General features: G+C 48.8%; 1 protein-coding gene across 1 annotated transcript; it reads left to right on the forward strand.

The window, feature by feature from the left end:
• The first annotated feature begins 215 nt into the window (after window positions 1–215).
• Window positions 216–18214, forward strand: NODAL (nodal growth differentiation factor). Its single transcript, XM_017679854.3, has 3 exons — window positions 216–1399; window positions 12506–13203; window positions 14735–18214. Exons 1-3 carry the CDS (start codon window positions 1108–1110, stop codon window positions 14885–14887), a joined length of 1143 nt encoding a protein of 380 aa, XP_017535343.3. The 5' UTR covers window positions 216–1107; the 3' UTR covers window positions 14888–18214.
• The last annotated feature ends 1 nt before the right edge of the window (window position 18215 follows it).

Genomic DNA, 18215 nt, shown 5'->3' on the forward strand with positions numbered 1-18215 from the left:
AACACCTGTTCGGGGCTGAGCCCACGGTTCTTTGTTGCTCGAGGAATGAAGTAAAAGAAGCCGAGAGTGCCCCGCTCGTAGGGTTTTAGTAAATGTGAGTCAGCAGGAAATGACAGGGTTGGGGGTGGGGCAAAGAGCCCTTCTGTGTTAAGGAAAATATTCTGGGCGGGACTAGGGGTAGGGATTTACATTTCTTTAACGGTAATTCCAGGTCTGACCTGCCTTTGTGTCTCGAAGGGCGGCAGGCAGGGATCCCTCCTGTGCTGATGAGGAAAGCCTGGCCCAGAGGGAGGGAAGTGAGTCCTGAGCTGAAACTCAGGTCTCCTGGGGTAAGTGCCCGAGCAGACGGGGGATGCAGGACGTGGACATCATGGGCCACACCTTTTAACTGAGATCACGGGTGAGTTGTGCTTGTGAAGGGAAGAGCCCAGGTGCCCCACTCTTGGGGACCAGGATAACCCCATTAGTTAGGCACCGGTTCCAGTTTCTGCTGTACACTTTCCTTTCATCCCGGTCACTCCTGCCCCGTCTTCTCCAGGAGAGCACTTCAGTATTGGAAGGAGGGCCTTCCTTTGGAGCTCACGTTTGTTCCAGCACCCAGTAATTTCTCAGAGGCTGCCCTCCAGACCGATGCTCCCTCACAAGGCCAGGGGTGCTCCCAGAGGTCCTCTGGACAGTGAGTGTCCTGGAAGGCTGCCTCTGGCTAGGCTGGGCTGAAGGATCCAGGCCAGTGTGGGGCCGCACCCTGCCTGAGAGCCGCCAGGATCCACCGCCATTCCCTACCTACTCCTTGTTGAGCCAGACATCCATTTGAAGCCTGGAGGGACAGGAAAAAGCAGGGGTCCCAGGTGAAGCTGAGCAACGAAGCCACAGTTCTGACCTGGGAATCTGCCAGCAACAGAACTGCTGTGTCTCAGAAACAAGGCCTTCAGTATCTGGAGTAGAAGAGTGTCAGGGCGTCCAGACCCAGCAAACTGGACGGTCCCTGGACCTAAAGGCTTCTCCGGCTTTGCGGGTCTCCTCCCTATCCGGGTCTTGCCCGCCGCCAGCAGGTGGTCCCTCTGGGGGGCCACATGCCTCCGCCCCGGGGGTGGGGGCTGGGGGTGTATGATCTTACAGCTTCCCCCAGGAAGGAACAGTGGGGGCGGAGCGGCTGCGAGGGCCCAGCTTATAAGGAGAAGGAGGCGCACTTCCAAGCTCCGCCAGCCCACCATGCACGCCCACCGCCTGCTGTTGTTCCTCGTGCACGCCGGGTGGGTCCTGCTCCAGGTTGGCGCCGCGGCGGCGACCGTACATACGCGGGGGCAGCCCTCGTCGCCGTCACCTCTAGCGTATATGCTGAGCCTCTACCGCGACCCACTCCCCCGGGCGGACATCATCCGCAGCCTGCAGGCGCAAGGTAGGCTGCGCTACCCCACTCCCGCCCGCCAAGCACCCCGGGCGCTGGGGCCAGCAGTCCCGCTTCGCGACTCAGGAAGGGCGCTGGAGCGGGCGGGGGACTGCTGCTCTGTGCTTGGGCAGCGCTGTGGAAGTCGCGCTTGGAGGGCGCGTCCGGGGTCGGGGTCGGGGTCTGGGTGCTGCAGTAGCATGGGGCTCAGGGATGTTGGGTGGAGGCGATTCTGACAACCGGGATGGGTCCCGGGCCGAGAACTCTGCGCTCTGGGTCTTGGTTTAGGGTGGGTAGGGAGCCGGGCCGTAGGGTGGGGGCCTGATTGCGCCAGTCCTTGACTGTGCGGTCTTGTTACATAACCCCCGTGCGTATCTGTAGGGTAGGGATAACAGCATTTGCCTTGTCAGACTAGCGAGAGGTAGGCGGCAGAGCACTTGAAAAGCCTAGCACGAAACCGGGCAGAGTAATAAATGACAGCGATTGCTGCTACAATTTTTGTCATGTATTTATTTTTTCTTTCTGCGAGCGAGGGTGAATGGGCCCCAGGGTCTGGCTCTGGGAGTGCCTCAGGCTGAGAGGTAGCTTCGTAACCGGGTATCAAGCATGCAGCATCATGAATTAGGGTTCAGGGATCCGGACTAGAGGTGGGGTGCCTCGAACCTGAGAACTGAGGCAGGCTTGGGTTCTCAGGCCCAGGCTAGAGCGGTGCCAGTGTCCCGAGTGACACTAGGTTCAGCGTCTAGATTTGGCGGGGGCCGGGGTAGGACAGGGGTGTCAGCGACCCTGGAGACCTGGGATTATCTCCCTCGAGGACGGGCAGCGTGTTCTGGGCCCCGGGCGCGGCAGGCAGGTGGGAGCTGGGCAGGGAGCAGGGGGAGCTGGGCAGGGAGCCCTTCCTGCGGGGCCTCCTCACCCCGCACAATCCACATCCTGACACCCCGTGTTGGGGGCAGACCCCTGCCTCCCTCCGCCTGCCGGGGCCAGACGGTCCTCGTCCGGGCTGGGGCGCAATCCACATCCGATAATCTGATCTAACTGGCCACCCGCCAGCCCCTTGTGGTCCGGGGGTGGGGTCTCCTAGCTGCCTGGCCTGCAGAGTCTGAGGTCAGACGGCTGGTGACCCTCTCCGGAAGGGTCATCTGAGGACCAGCCAGACTAGGAACACCCGTGGGGGTGGGGGTGGGGGCGCAATTTGAAAATTACTGGAATGTTTGGCCCCTCCGCCAGAAAACTGGGGAGTAGGGGGAGGGTGGTGACTGGGCAAAGGTCGCTGTCAGGGGGTTGGGGGTGGGGTTGGCGTGTGACTGCCAGTTCACTCCCTCCGTTTTTGTGGTGATTTGACAGTCTGTGAGTCTGGAAAACTCAGTTGGGGTCCCTCAAACCCTGCTTTCCAATTCCGTGTGTCCCAGGCTTATCAGTTGAATTTCTCTAGTTTCCCCCTTTTGTAAAATAGAGGATTGGTTTTCTGCCTCATTTGTGTGTGTGTGTGTGGTAAAATATACATAACAAAACTGACTGTTTTACCCATTTTTAAGTGGTCTGTGACATTAAGTACATTCACATTGTTGTGAATGGGCTTCATTGTTTTACAGTATAAAGAAGAGCCCTGCCTGGAGGGAGACTGATGGAGAAAGTGATGTCCTAAATTGGCTCCTTTCCCTCTTAGGTTTATTAGTAAGCAGTACCAGGATAGCGGGAAATGGGTGCCGGAGTCTAACCAAGCTGAATTTGCATCTGGGACTGGCACTGTTTAACCACTGTCACCTTGGACCTTCAGTTTCACATCTGCAAAACAGTGATACTGGTGGGGAGGATCTAAGGAGACAATGCTAGTACATGGTAAGAGAGGCAGTTAATTGTAATTACCCTAATCGTTTATAATAATGTAGAGTTGGGCACTCAGCGTCATACCCGCACCCTCCTTTCTGCAGCGCCCCAAGCCCTAACTCAGTCTCAAACACCCTGTTTGGGTGCAGGGAACCCAAGGACAAGAGCCTGTCCACTTCCTTCTTTAGATTGGAGGTGGGTCAAGTTATCACTGAGGTCTGTGTGGCCACGTCTGCATTCAATGCATGGATGGGTTTCAGGTGTCCATGAACCTTTTCCTGATACCTACCCCAAATCACATTTGTTGTACAAGTTGAAGATAATTTTTTCTGGGGGAAGCATTCTTAGCTTGTATCAGGCATCAGTGACCCCCAAGGGAGTAGGCACCCCATCCTAAAAAGAACCAGAGTCGCATCTAAGAGTTGAACCTGTCAGCACAGAGTTCCAGGGAGCCCCTGGCTGGGGGTGAGGTCATGGAGTCAAAGACTTCCAGCGGGATGGAGGACTCCCAATACGTTGCCCATCCTGTTAAAGGCGACTTAGCTCCTTTGTCCAGGTCCCTCACTGCCTGGCTGGACATTTTCCACTCCTAACTATGGCCCTGGGCAATACAGAGGTAGTTGATGACAGACTGTATATTGATTGCTCTTTGGTTGTTGCGCTGGCAAACCGTGTTACATGTTCTCTCAGAAAATCATAACCCCTCTGTGAGAAATGGATACTGTCACTGCCTCCCTTTTACAAAGAGGGAAACTAAGGCCCAGGGAAGGAAAGTAACCTGACCAATGTTAAACAGCAAGAGACAGAATTTGAACCATCTTGGGAGACAATAGGGCCCCTGCTCTTCACCACTGAGCTAGAATGCCTTCATCTAAAAGGCCATTTGTGGATACTGGAGATAAAATGTTTTTTTTAAGTCTAGGTATACAGGTGGCCAGTAGTTGCTACATGTCCCACCTAATCCCCAGGTGGCCAGGTGATGATGCAGTGGGCAATGTCAGCCTTGTCCCAACACCTTGGGAGAGTTGCCAGCCAGAGGCCGGTTGTTGCCCCCTGCAGGTGTTAATGAGGAGGGAAGTGGAAATTAAGTGAGCAGCTGGAGGTGGGCTGGGAGAAGCTGCTGGGAGCTTGAAGCTGGGAATTGCCCCCTTACAGTGCAGGCTGGATTTCTCAGAGAAATTCACTCACTGTCTTGACAATGGGTTTCAGCCCCTAACAAATTCAGGGGTACCTTAGCCTGTGTGTGAAGGGGGAGAAGAGCAGAGAGAAAAGCTCATCCAACTTTTACCAATTGTTCTCTGGCTGTGGTGTGTCTTGAGGGAGCAGCAGAACAGCAATTGGGAGTGTGGTCTTTGCAGTTGAGCAAATCCAGGATTCAGTGAGACTGACGAATGACAATGGAACATTCTTGGAGTGAAAGGGTTTATACCCAACTTCATTCCCACGGTGGCAGGTCAATCACTAGAATACCGTCCACTCAGGGCAAGTCTGTGTGCAGCAAGCCGGTCTCTGCCTTTGGGCCTCTTCCCCCGCAGCCGTCTGTCTCTGTCCTTGGCGCTGCTACCACCCCAGTCTTTGCAGCTGTGCAGCCCTGAAGCAGCCATGTGGCCATGCCACTGTGTCACACAGAACACTGGACAGAGCTCTTTATATAGAGTTAATAACAACGTATTGCCCACAGATGTGTAGTGAGCCAGCCAACCAGGGCCAGGTGAGAATCCTGGCTACAGGAACCTTCACTTTATCCACACTCACTATCTGACCAAAGATGCTCTATGAGACAATAAAAAAATAAACAGTTTTGTGGTGTGCCCAGAGTGGACCTAAATTGGAGATCATCACTGCCTGTGGGGTCTCTTCACAAAAGGGTTAGTTTTTATTTCTAATAAATGAACCCTGATTTTTATGTAGCAATTGTCTTGCCAATGGGTTTCAGCCCCAGGCAAGTTCGCTATGGATTCTGTGTGACCAAAGAAAATGACAGCAAAACGTTCTTGGGGTGAAAGGGTTATACCCAACTTTATTTCCAGGTGGCAGGTCAGTCACTAGAATCCCATTCACTCAGAGTGAGTCTGCAAGCAGCAAGCCGGTCTCTGCCTCTGGGCCCCTCTGTCTGCACAGCTGTCCTCTGGGCTTCTCTGCACAGCTGTCCCACACAGCTGTCCTCTGAGCCTCTCTGCAGATTCATCCTGCACAGCCGTCCTCTGGGCCTCTCTGTCCGCACAGCTGTCCCACGCAGCCTTCCTCTGGGCCTCTGTCCTCGGTGCTGCCACCACTCCAGCCTCTGCTCTCCTGCAGCCTTGCAGCCCTGCCACAGTGTCGTGCTCAGAGCACTGGGCAGAGATCTTTTTATAGAGCCAACAGCCATGTACTGCCCACAGGTGTGCATGAGGTAGTCAACCATGGCCAGGTGAGAATCCTGGCCACAGGAACTCTCATTTTATCCACACTCCACCCCTCCAAGATTCTCTCCTCTCCTCCCAATCTCTGTGCCCTTAGTCCTCTGCAATGGTCCCTGTGCAAGGAAGCTTGAACATTGTTCTCCAGCCTCTCCAGCAAAAAGTCCTGCAGACACACGGGCCGGCCTCATGGCTCTGTCTCTGACCTCTGCCTCTTTGGTCTTAACGGCTGGAACTGCTGCTCTGGTTTCAGTTGTTGCCATAGCTCCAGTAAGGTCCTATTTGGCTTCCAATCTAATTTCCTTCCATCTACTCCTGCCCGTATCCAATCAACCCACATCTGGGTCCTCGTAACCCTCATGAGGCTCCTCAAATTCCTCCTGTGAGTAACAGGTCTTATTTCTTTCCGGGTTCTCATTGCTTCAGCTACTGTACGTGTCACCTCGCATTTTGTAATCACTGCCTCAGGCAGGCTGCACTGTTAGGGAAGACAGCTGTCCCATTTCTGATCCCGACGGAACAATTCCATCCATCCCGAAGTCCCACAGCCACTGGCTCAGCCTGAGTATAGGGGAGGACTATAGAGTGCTCCATGATCTGGGGAGGGAGCTGCTCCTCCTTGGGGAATTTTCAGCTGCTGGGTCTTTATTTTCTTTACAACCACTGGGCATGCTTTCAATGCAGGAGGGGCCAGTGCCTCCAGCACCACTCCTTCATCCTTCCCCAGCTCCTCCATTTCTGGGGCCGATGGCACCTTTCTCTCCACTCTCCCTAGTGCCTCCTCTACTACAGTGCCTCACAACAATGCCAGCTGTCTTCAGAAGGTCTCTTACCTTCAGCAAATGCTTCGCAGCTGATATTCTCATGCCACCTCGCCTGTGCTTCCCTCAGGAGTTCATCTTTTTCCTTGATGGCCTCTTCTTCCTTCAGAACACCTGGCAGTGCTGCCTTCTTGTCTCCAATGGCACCTTGCTGCCGGTGCTCTTATGCTGCCTCCTCCCACATCAGTGCTACCTCCTTCCTCAGGAAATCCACAGAAATTTGCAGCTTGAGTTCTCATACTGCCATTTCTTGGGTCTCCCCTGTAGACTTTAAAAAATTTTTTAGTTTTTTTAAATTTTAGGGCCTTTTATTTATTTATTTATTTTGGTATCATTAATCTACAATTACATGAAGAATATTATGTTTACTAGGCTCCCCCCTTCATCAAGTCCCTCCACTAACCCCATTACAGTCACTGTCCATCAGCATAGTAAGATGCTGTAGAGTCACTACTTGTCTTTTCTATGTTGCACAGCCCTCCCCGTTCACCCCCCCCCCCGACACATTATACATGCTAATCGTAATGCCCCCTTTCTTTTTCCCCGCCCTTATACCTCCCTTCCCACCCATCCTCCCCAATCCCTTTCCCTTTGCTAACTGTTAGTCCATTCTTGGGTTCTGTGATTCTGCTGCTGTTTTGTTCCTTCAGTTTTTCTTTGTTCTTATACTCCACATATGAGTGAAATCATTTGGTACTTGTCTTTCTCCACCTGGCTTATTTCACTGAGCATAATACCCTCAGGCTCCATCCATGTTGCTGCAAATGGTAGGATTTGTTTTCTTCTTATGGCTGAATAATGTTCCATTGTGTATATGTACCACCTCTTCTTTATCCATTCATCTACTGATGGACACTTAGGTTGCTTTCATTTCTTGGCTATTGTAAATAGTGCTGCGATAAACATAGGGGTGCATCTGTCTTTTTCAAACTGGGCTGCTGTATTCTTAGGGTAAATTCCTAGAAGTGGAATTCTGGGGTCAAATAGTATTTCTTTTAATTTTTTTTATTTTTATATCATTAATCTACAATTACATGAAGAACATTATGTTTACTAGGCTCCTGCCTTCACCAAGTCCCCTCCCATATACCCCTTCACAGTCATTGTCCATCTGCATAGTAAGATGCTGTAAAATCACTACTTGTCTTCTCTGTGTTGCTCAGCCCTCCCCATGCCCCTCCCACCGCACTATACATGTTAATCGTAATGCCCTCTTTCTTTTTCCCCGCCCTTATCCCTCCCTTCCCTGCCATCCTCCCCAGTCCCTTTCCCTTTGGTAACTATTAGTCCATTCTTGGGTTCTGTGATTCTGCTGCTGTTTTGTTCCTTCAGTTTTCCTTTATTCTTATACTCCACATATAATTGAAATCATTTGGTAATTGTCTTTCTCCGCCTGGCTTATTTCACTGAGCATAATACCCTCAGGCTCCATCCATGTTGTTACGAATGGTAGGATTTGTTTTTTTCTTATGGCCAAGTAATATTCCATTGTGTATATGTACCACATCTTCTTTATCTATTCATCTACTGATGGACATTTAGGTTGCTTCCATATCTTGGCTATTGTAAATAGTGCAGCGAGAAACATAGGGGTGCATCTGTCTTTTTCAAATTGAAGTGCTGCATTCTTGGGGTAAATTCCTAGAAGTGGAATTCCTGGGTCAAATGGTATTTCTATTTTGAGCATTTTGAGGAACCTCCATACTGCTTTCCACAATGGTTGAACTAATTTACATTCCCACCAGCAGTGTAGGAGGGTTCCCCTTTCTCCACAACCTTGCCAACATTTGTTGTTGTTTGTCTTTTCGATGATGGTGATCCTTACTGGTGTGAGGTGATATCTCATTGTGGTTTTAATTTACATTTCTCTGATAATTAGCGATGTGGAGCATCTTTTCATATGTCTGCTGGCCATCTGAATTTCTTCTTTGGAGAACTGTCTGTTCTCTATCCATTTTTTAATCGGCTTATTTGCTTTTTGTTTGTTGAGGTGTGTGAACTCTTTATATATTTTGAATGTCATCCCTTTATCGGATCTGTCATTTATTAATATATTCTCCCATACTGTAGAATGCCTTTTTGTTCTATTGATGGTGTCCTTTGCTGTACAGAAGTTTTTCAGCTTGATATAGTTCCACTTGTTCATTTTTGCTTTTGTTTCCCTTGCCCGGGGAGATATGTTCATGAAGAAGTCGCTCAAGTTTATGTCCAAGAGATTTTTGCCTGTTTTTCCTAAGAATTTTATGGTTTTATGACTTACATTCAGGTCTTTGATCCATTTGGTGTTTACTTTTGTGTATGGGGTTAGACAGTGATCCAGTTTCATTCTCTTACCTGTAGCTGTCCAGTTTTGCCAGCACCATCTGTTGAAGAGACCGTCATTTCCCCATTGTATGTCCATGGCTCCTTTATCATATATTAATTGATCATGTATGTTTGGGTTAATGTCTGGAGTCTCTATTCTGTTCCACTGGTCTATGGCTCTGTTCTTGTGCCAGTACCAAATTGTCTTGATTACAGTGGCTTTGTAGTAGAGCATGAAGTTGGGGAGCGAGATCCCCCCATTTTATTCTTCCTTATCAGGATTGCTTTGGCTAATCAGGGTCTTTCATGTTTCTATATGAATTTTTGAACTATTTATTCCTGTTCATTGAAGAATGCTGTTGGTAATTTGATAGGGATTGCACTGAATCTGTAGATTGCTTTGGGCAGGATGGCCATTTTGATGATAATAATTCTTCCTAGCCATGAGCATGGGATGAGTTTCCATTTGTTAGTGTCTACTTTAGTTTCTCTTAAGTGTGTCCTGTAGTTTTCAAGGTATAGGTCTTTCACTTCCTTGGTTAGGTTTATTCCTAGGTATTTTATTGTTTTTGATGCCATTGTGAACTGTAAACTTTTTTAAGACTGTGAGAAGCTACCAACCCACGGTCCCCGCTGCCTCACGGGTACTCTGCTTCTCAAAGGATCTGCTTACTATACTAACGGCCACCCCTACTGCCTCAGGTGTCACCTCCACTTGCCTCCAGTCCTGGGGTGGGGCCCAATCCTCTAGGAGGCAAGCCATCTCAGACCACATACCCATTGAGGGACACTCCACACGCCCCCATTCACAGGGGCACCCTGCTGAAGCACCCCTCCCATAAGTGCAGCCTTTTTCCTTGGTCAACAATGAACCCTGCAGACTTTCACCAATTGTCTTGCCAATGGGTTTCAGCCCCAGGAAGTTCACTATGGATTCGATGTGACCAATGAAAATGACAGCAAAACATTCTTGGGGTGAAAAGGTTATACCAAACTTTACTTTCACAGTGGCAGGTCTGTCACTAAAATCCCATTCACTCAGTGTGAGTCTGCATGCAGCAAGCCGGTCTCTGCCTCTGGGTCCCTCTGTCCGCATAGCCATCCTCTGGGCCCCTCTGCACAGTTGTCCCACATAGCTGTCCTCTGGGCCTCTGTCCTCAGCACTGCCACCACTCCAGCCTCTGCTCTGCTCTCCTGCAGCCTTGCAGCCCTGCCACAGTGTCATGCCTAGAGCACTGGGCAGAGCTGCTCTTTTTCTTTTTGGTATCATTAATCTACAATTACATGAGGAACATTATGTTTACTAGACTCCCTCCTTCACCAAGTCCCCCCCACATACCCCATTAGTCACTGTCCATCAGCGTAGTAATATGCTGTAAAGTCACTACTTGTCTTCTCTGTGTTGCACAGCCCTCCCCATGCACCCTCCACATTATACATGCTAATCATAAGATCCCCTTTCTTCTCTCCCCCCTTCTCCCTCCCTCCCTTCCCATCCATCCTCCCCAGTCCCTTTCCTTTTGGTAACTGGTAGTCCATTCTTGGGTTCTGTGATTCTGCTGCTGTTTTGTTCCTTCAGTTTTTCCTTTGTTCTTTTTTTTTTAAAGCTTAAAATCTTTGTACAAGTGCTTTTTATTATTATTTTTTAAAAATTTAATTTGGTATCATTAATCTACAATTACATGAAGAACATATGTTTACTAGGCTCCCCCCTTCATCAAGTCCCCCCTACATACCCCTTCACACTCACTGTCCATCAGCGTAGTAAGATGCTATAAAATCACTAGTCTTCTCTGTGTTGCACAGCCCTCCCCATGCCCCCCCACACTATACATGCTAATTGTAAGGCCCCCTTTCTTCTTCCCCACTTCTCCCTCCCTTCCCACCCATCCTCCCCAGTCCCTTTCCCTTTGCTAACTGTTAGTCCTTTCTTGGGTTCTGTGATTCTGCTGCTGCTTTGTTCCTTCAGTTTTTCCTTTGTTCTTATATTCCACATATGAGTGAAATCATTTGGTACTTGTCTTGCTCCGCCTGGCTTATTTCGCTGAGCATAATACCCTCTAACTCCATCCATATTGTTGCAAATGGTAGGATTTGTTTTCTTCTTATGGCTGAATAATATTCCATTGTGTATATATACCATCTCTTCTTTATCCAATCATCTACTGATGGACACTTAGGTTGCTTCCATTTCTTGGCTATTGTAAATAGTGTGGGCAGAGCTCTCTTTATAGAGTCAACAGCCATGTATTGCCAACAGGTGTGCAGTGAGCTAGTCAACCACAGCCAGGTGAGAATCCTGGCCACAGCAACTCTCTTTTTATCCATAGCAATAAACCTTTAAACCTCTTTACCCATTCCCTTGGATCCTCTAGATAATGCAGAGATGGGAATGGCTTTGCTGGTCCCATTGCATAGAAGAGGAAACTGGGCTTGAAAAAAGTTAAATATCCCTCTTAAGTAACCTGAAAATTCACGTATGTGTGCTATTCCCTGACGTCAGGACAAATTAGTCCAGGACAAAAATAAATGGCATGTGCTTCCCCATTCCTTTTCATCCCATTTGGGTTTAGTTGTTTTGAGTGGGTACAACAGGGTTGGGTGTGTGTGCACCCAGGTGTGATTGCTGTGTCTGCCCCAGGTGTAAATGGCCTGGGAGGTAGGATGGGAAGGGGGTGAGTGCAGTGCAGGTAGATAGGAGAGACCCAGGGTGGAAAACTGAGAGCTCAGTACAAAGTCATGTTTAGAATGCATGTAGAAGTGTAAGGTTGCCAAAAACTCCTCAAATTTTGCCTCTGCCTTTAGGAACTGTGAGGGAGAGGGGAGCCAGTCTGGCATCTGTTGCCTGTGCCTCCCTAAGAGCTCCGAGCCTTTCCATGGTGTCTTGCCTGAGGGTTTCAGCCCTGCACAAGTTCCCTATGGATTCAAGAGACTAAGAAGCAACAACAGAACGTTTTGGGGGTAAAAGGTTTTATACCCAGCTTTAGTCTCCCGGTGGTAGGTCGAGCACTAGGATCAAGTCTGCATCCAGCAGTCTGCAGGTCCCTAATCCACCTCTATCTCTACCTCCACCCAGAGCACTGGGTGGAGCTCTTTATTAGTGACTCGGTCAATAATAGCTCATTGCCTATGGGTGTGGAAGCATTAGCTTAGCACTAGGCCAATTACATCATCAAGTAGTTTAGAGTAGGGTGAGGATCCTGGCCACAGGAACTTCCATTTTCCCCACACGTGGTATGTGTGTCAACTTCACTGTGCCTGTGGGACAGGCCACCGTTTCTAACAAGAAAATGGATAGGCCTGGATAGGTGACTTGCTCTAGGGTCACAGGGGGAGTAGCAGCCCAGGGTTTAGGTCAGAAAGCTCAGGGTTGCCTTAGGCTGTCTGTGAAGGGGGAGAAGAGCAGAGAGAAAAGCTCATCCAACTTTTACCAATTGTTCTCTGGCTGTGGAGTGCCTTGAGAAGAGCAGCAGAATAGCAATTGGGAGTGTGGTCTTTGCAGTTGAGCAAATCCAGGTTTATTCATGGTTCTGCCACTTTCCAAAAATGACACTCTGGGCAGGTAATTTAACCTCTCTAAGCCCAATTTTCCTCATCTCTAAACTGGTTTCAATAATATTTCCAACTCATAGAGTTGGAGTGAGGATTAAGAGAGATGATTCAAAAGGGTAAGCACTCAAATCTGAGCTGTGGTGGTGGTTATACACAGAGGCTGCAAAAGCCCCCTGCTCACACCACTTCCTTCTCATTTTTTTTCCACCCAGATGTGGAGGTGAATGGACAGAACTGGACCTTCGCTTTTGATTTCTCCTTCCTGAGTCAAGCAGAGGACCTGGTATGGGCTGAGCTGCGGCTGCAGCTGTCCAGCACTGTGGACCATCCCCCTGAGCTCCCACTGTCCATTGAGATTTTCCACCAGCTGAAAATGGATGCAGAGCAGGACCCAGCCAACTGCCTGGAGCATCTTCAGATGGACCTGTTCACTGTCTCTCCATCCCAGGTTACCTTTTCCTTGGGAAGCATGGTCCTGGAAGTGACCAAGCCACTCTCCAAGTGGCTAGAGCACCCTGGGGAGCTGGAAGAGCAGATGTCCAGTCTGGCTGGAGACTGCCGGCAACGGCCTCCCACACCCCCTGTCACCAATGTGCTCCTTGTGCTCTACTCCAATCTGTCCCCAGAGCAGAGGCAGCTGAGCAGCTCCACCTTGCTGTGGGAAGCTGAGAGCTCCTGGCGGGCCCAAGAGGGACAGCTCTCTCAGGAGAGGGCCAGGAGGCTCCGTCGTCATCACCTGCCAGACAGAAGCCAACTGTGTCGGAAGGTCAAGTTCCAGGTGGACTTTAACCTGATTGGATGGGGCTCCTGGATCATCTATCCCAAACAGTACAATGCCTATCGTTGTGAGGGCGAATGTCCAAACCCTGTCGGGGAGGAGTTCCATCCAACCAACCATGCATACATCCAGGTGTGATGTCAAGCCACAGAGGAGGAGGCAGTGGCTGGGGAGAAGTGGTTGTACTGCTGGATTGGGGGGACAGACTCCAACTTTGCTATTAAATTGCTGTATTCATTCACTCAGTTATTCAAATACCTACAAAATGCCAGGTCCTGTGCTAGGTCCTAGGATAGAAATGACCAGTGGTGACATCCTCAGAGAGCCCATGTGAAGTCATCCCCCACTGAGTAATCTTGAACACATGCTTCCCTAGGCCTTTTTGTCTTTCATAAGGTAGGGGTAGAGAGTGTAGACTAGAGGTTATCAGCTCCATCAGCAACTCCTCAACGCTGACATTCTGGGAAAGATCAGAATCTGGACACTGGGGATAGACAGGCCTGGGTTTGATTCTTACATATTAGATGTATGATATTGATCAAGTTGTATATTCTCTCTCAGCCTCAGTTTCCCCATCTGTAAAATGCAGATAGCAATGCCATATTTTATAGAGATGTTGTGGAATTAAATTGAGATGTTATGCATACCCCATGTATAGTTGGTGGCAGATAGCAGGCACGTGTGATGTTGTATCATTACTAAAAGTCTCTGATTCACTGATGAAACATGGGCCATGTTTATGGACATTCATTTTCCAGGAGTAGATAAGGCCAGAGGCTACACGCAGATGCCACTAATCAGCCTAAGGTCTAGAAGGTGGTGGAGGGAGAGGAACAGGAGGAGAATGAGATGGAGAGAGAAGAGAATAGAGTCTAACATGGTGGCCCTGATAGTACAGGTGGCCCTGCCTTGCTCTCAGATGTCACATGGAACAAACATACTGTTATCTTACCCCATGAAGCCTAGAATGAGACTCTTGAACCTGTAGTACATCTTTCATGCCAAGCCTCAGGTGGGGTTCCAAGGCTCTGAGCTCATGCCAGGAAGCACTGGTAGAGGGCAGAGCCCTAGAGGACCAGTCCTGGCAAAGGCCCTCCCAGGGCTCTGCCAGGCTCTGCTTTGCCCCACCAACCTCCCTGCTGTGTGGTCAAAGGGAACTGAGATACTAAGTATGATAATAATAAGGGAACTGAGATAATAAATAAGATAGTAACAAAGAAGCCCAGATAGTCCTAGTCGCCAACTCTGACACTGATCTGAAAAGATATTGCTGGACCACAGGGACAGGGCCCAGTTCCAGAATGCCAGCGGGTTCTTACCTTTTCTCCTATTGACTCTGTTTGCCCTTCTCTGGGCAACCAAACAAGTCCCACAAGAATTTTCACATGACTCTTTTCTGCTTCATTTTTCTGGAGCTCAACCAGGAATTTCTTGGAACATTTTTTAAATTGATATTCACTCTAGACGAGAATAATAGATCAGACAAGTTAGCTACTGTTCTACCCAGATACAGCTTTTGGAATCTTCTGTTGAGCTTTTTTTTTTTAACAGCCTTCAAAGTTATTTTAAACATTAGAGTTGATGTACTGGATTGCTGATTCCTTTATGAAAACAATTTTCTTCTATTTTTGTATCCAGAAGCTGATTTTAATTTTTTTTCCAGAGTCTGCTGAAACGATACCAACCCCACCGAGTGCCTTCCACTTGCTGTGCCCCAGTGAAGACCAAGCCATTGAGCATGCTCTATGTGGACAATGGTAGAGTCCTTCTAGAGCATCATAAAGACATGATTGTGGAAGAATGTGGATGCCTTTGAAAAGATCCTGGAGGGGTGCTGGATTTGCCTGTACTCTGGAAGTTTGGGAAGCTCCTGGAAGACACAGTAACCATCAAATCCACTGAGGAGAAACAGAGGGAGAAAAGTTGCTCTGTCTACCAGATCTGAGGAAGGGCTGCCCTCTCTGTAAATGAAAACTGTGGAGTCTGACTAAACAGAGGCCACTGTCAGGAGAGGGAAGAGCAAGCCTGTGAAGTGGACTTGTTGGATTTTTCTGTTTGCTGAAAAGATAGTGGCAAGTAAAAGCACTAGTCTGAGTTCTTTACCTGATTTTTTAAATCTGGTGAACCCCAAAAAATTGTATGCAGAAGTTGGGGTATAATGCACATTTATTTTTAAAGTGGGACAAGGTTATCTATAACTTTTATGTATTCTCAAAAGTGGTCTTTGACCCCCACCCCTCAAGATTAAGGATAACTTAAATTATAAATGGTCAGCATATAGTTTATAATTGCATGAGGCTGGTTTAGAGGGGACCCCACATCCTTCTGGCTGGCCAGTGGCAATCTGTTGGCCTTCTCCAGAGGCTCCTTGGAGTGAGTCTCTCCTAATGAGTTGTACAAACAGCAAAACCATTGTAAAGCCCTGAAAGGCCAGCTGGTGCCTTTGAAGGGAGAGGCGGGAATTGGCCAAGAGAACTGGCCACGTTGGACTACAGAAGCTGCAGTGCTCAGCCATCCCTGCGTCAGCCTGCTCTGGCAGACACAATCTGAGTTTATTAAAGTTGGTGACAGTTTGCTTCAGTCACTCATTGAATGCTATTAATGAGGCCCTAAGCTCCCTAACCAGCAGGGATTGAAGGCCCTGCCCTGATACTTGGGTATGGTCACAGCTTAGCCACTGAGAAGTTGTATGACCTCAGGTGAGTAATTCCCTGTTCAGCCGCCTCCTCACATAAAAGGGAAGTGGGTGAACCCTAATGCATTCCTGTTGAATACCTGTTGGCAGGTGCAAAAGCCTGAGTTTTAAGCCATAGATTATCCTCTGGGCCTCATTCCTATCCCCCTCTAAAGCTTATGAAGCCTGTTAAACCCAGGTCCTGCCAGAACTCCATTATTTACCTTTTCAGCTCTTGTTGCTCAGGGTTCTAGGATTGGCTTAATTACAGGTTCCACATGACGGCACAGCAAAGAGAACCCAAGCTTGTAGGAAGCTGCCACCAAGCTGAGCACAAGTCTTGGCCTTTTGAATGAAAAGGCCCCAAAGGCAGCAAGCCTGCTCTCAGCTGACTTTGTTGAGCACTGACAAAACAGGCTATTTCTTTTTGTTTGCCAGGGTGAGGTGGCCGTTATATTAGGAAAAGTCCACAATAGATCTACCCCTGCTTTTCAAGAAGCCTGTTGACTTGAGCCCCTGCCTTAGGAAAATGATTCCAATCATGTGGGAATCCCTACTGAGCTTAGACAAAACTCACCTGCAACCTTGGTTAAGTAAGGGCAGGCAGGGGTTGGATAGGCTAGAGCCAGGCCATGAGAAACCTCAGTGCCCTGATTCAGCAGCAAAGCTGATCCAGCTGCTCCTTTCCGGGAATGGAAATAGCCCTGCCCTAACCACAATTCAGAATCACAGTGGATTCTGTATCAAACCCTACTTAGAAAATAGAGCTGGGGAGGCCTTGTGAGGTCAGCTTTTGTTCCATCCTCTGTCATAAATGAGACCCCAGAGGCCTAGTGGCCTGACCACCCAGCTAGGTGTGGCAGGGTCAAGAGCTCAGCTCTGTTCTCAAACCACAGGGGCATTGTCTTTAATAGCATCTAGAGGTTTTTGCTCCCCTAGCTTTGGGTCAAGGTCTTAGCCTTTGGAACCAAACATTTGGACCCAAGCCCACACTACCAAACTGAAGGTCTTGGGAGTAAATATCCTGGTCCTGGAGATGAAGAGCATCTTTACTAAGTAGGTGCTCACTAGTTCTGTGGCCAGGGCCAGGAAAGCGAAAGGTCAAGCTATTTGTGGCTACAGCTTGTGGGAGTGCTTACAGTTAGCAGCTTTACTGACTCAGAGTACAAACCTCACTGACAAGGCATTGCCTTCTAGTAAGATGCAGGCCCAAAGGAGGGAAATTCCATTTTGCTGACCCCTGCTGAACGCTCTGGTCATTCTGCTGCTTGGCCAAGGGTATTTGGGGCCAAGCCTAGCAACACAGGTCTGTGCTGTAGACACTGTGTTCTAGGAAAAGCGTTTAAGTCTGGGAAAAGCGTCGTAAGTCAGAGGAAATACTGCCTCTGAGAACTGAGTCCTGCCCTAACCTGTGGGCCAGGAAGGGGCTTTTATAGAAGTCAGTTAACTTCCTCTCAAGGTAAGGTCTGCTGCCAAGTCAGTAGCTGAGTGGAAAAACATGGATGTGTTACTTTCCCTGGATGGGAAAGCGGTGGGCCTAGCAGTGGGTAGGAGTGGGAAAAAAAGGGAAGTCCATGCATGAGAGCAGCAGAAATATGGGATATACAAGAGATGGAACAGCCTCTCATAGCACTAGTTCAGGATTTACCTCCACCTTGTAAAGCCTCCACTTTTATTAGCATTAATTAAAGCCCTTATCCCTCTATCCTAAGTTGCCAAGTTAATATACTACTTGCCTTTGCGGCAGAGTAAAGGATATATGAAAGTTCTTTAAAAATGATTTTGGCTCTACTTCCAGTAACGGATTCTTTAGTCCTAGAGGTCCCACAACTGGGTGATGGCTGCAATCAGGCCTTCTCCACTCACAAGCTTGCACCAAGATTAGCAGAGACCCAAATGACTGACCTATCATGCCATCTGGGCTGTGTTGATGCTTATCTGACTCCTAATGTATCAGGCCAGTGGGCTAAGCATCCCCGTGATCCTACATGAGCCTCACAACCACTCAGGAAACTTACACTATTTTAGAGAAGGAAAGCGAGGCTTATAAAGTTTGTCCTGTTAGAGGGGATGTGGCTAAGCTGCACAGCTGGCACTCAAGACTGCAAACTCTATCTTTGTGCTGTCCTGACAGGAAAACATTTCAGGGCCAGTTTATTCTGTGCATCTCTGTTCCCATCTGAAACACAAAGGGCAGAATTCTTCTCAACACTGGTATGTTGAGACTCACTGGATGAACAGCAAGGAGTCTTGATGCTTGCATGGCACGTCCTAGTTTCAGACATGTGGAGGATTTCTAACAAGTACCCCTGAGGGGCACTGGTGGCCCTCTTCAGAAAAAGGAAAAGCTGTTCGGGCTTCCCTGAGGCTGGTACCCACACAAGGGCTTCCTTGGGTGTATCTGGCCCCTGTGTGTACATGTTCACCACCAAGTTCCCAAGGAAAGGAATACATCACCTCCTTGCATACA

This window comes from Manis javanica, chromosome 7 (assembly GCF_040802235.1).
Source record: "Manis javanica isolate MJ-LG chromosome 7, MJ_LKY, whole genome shotgun sequence".
Classification (NCBI taxonomy): domain Eukaryota; kingdom Metazoa; phylum Chordata; class Mammalia; order Pholidota; family Manidae; genus Manis; species Manis javanica.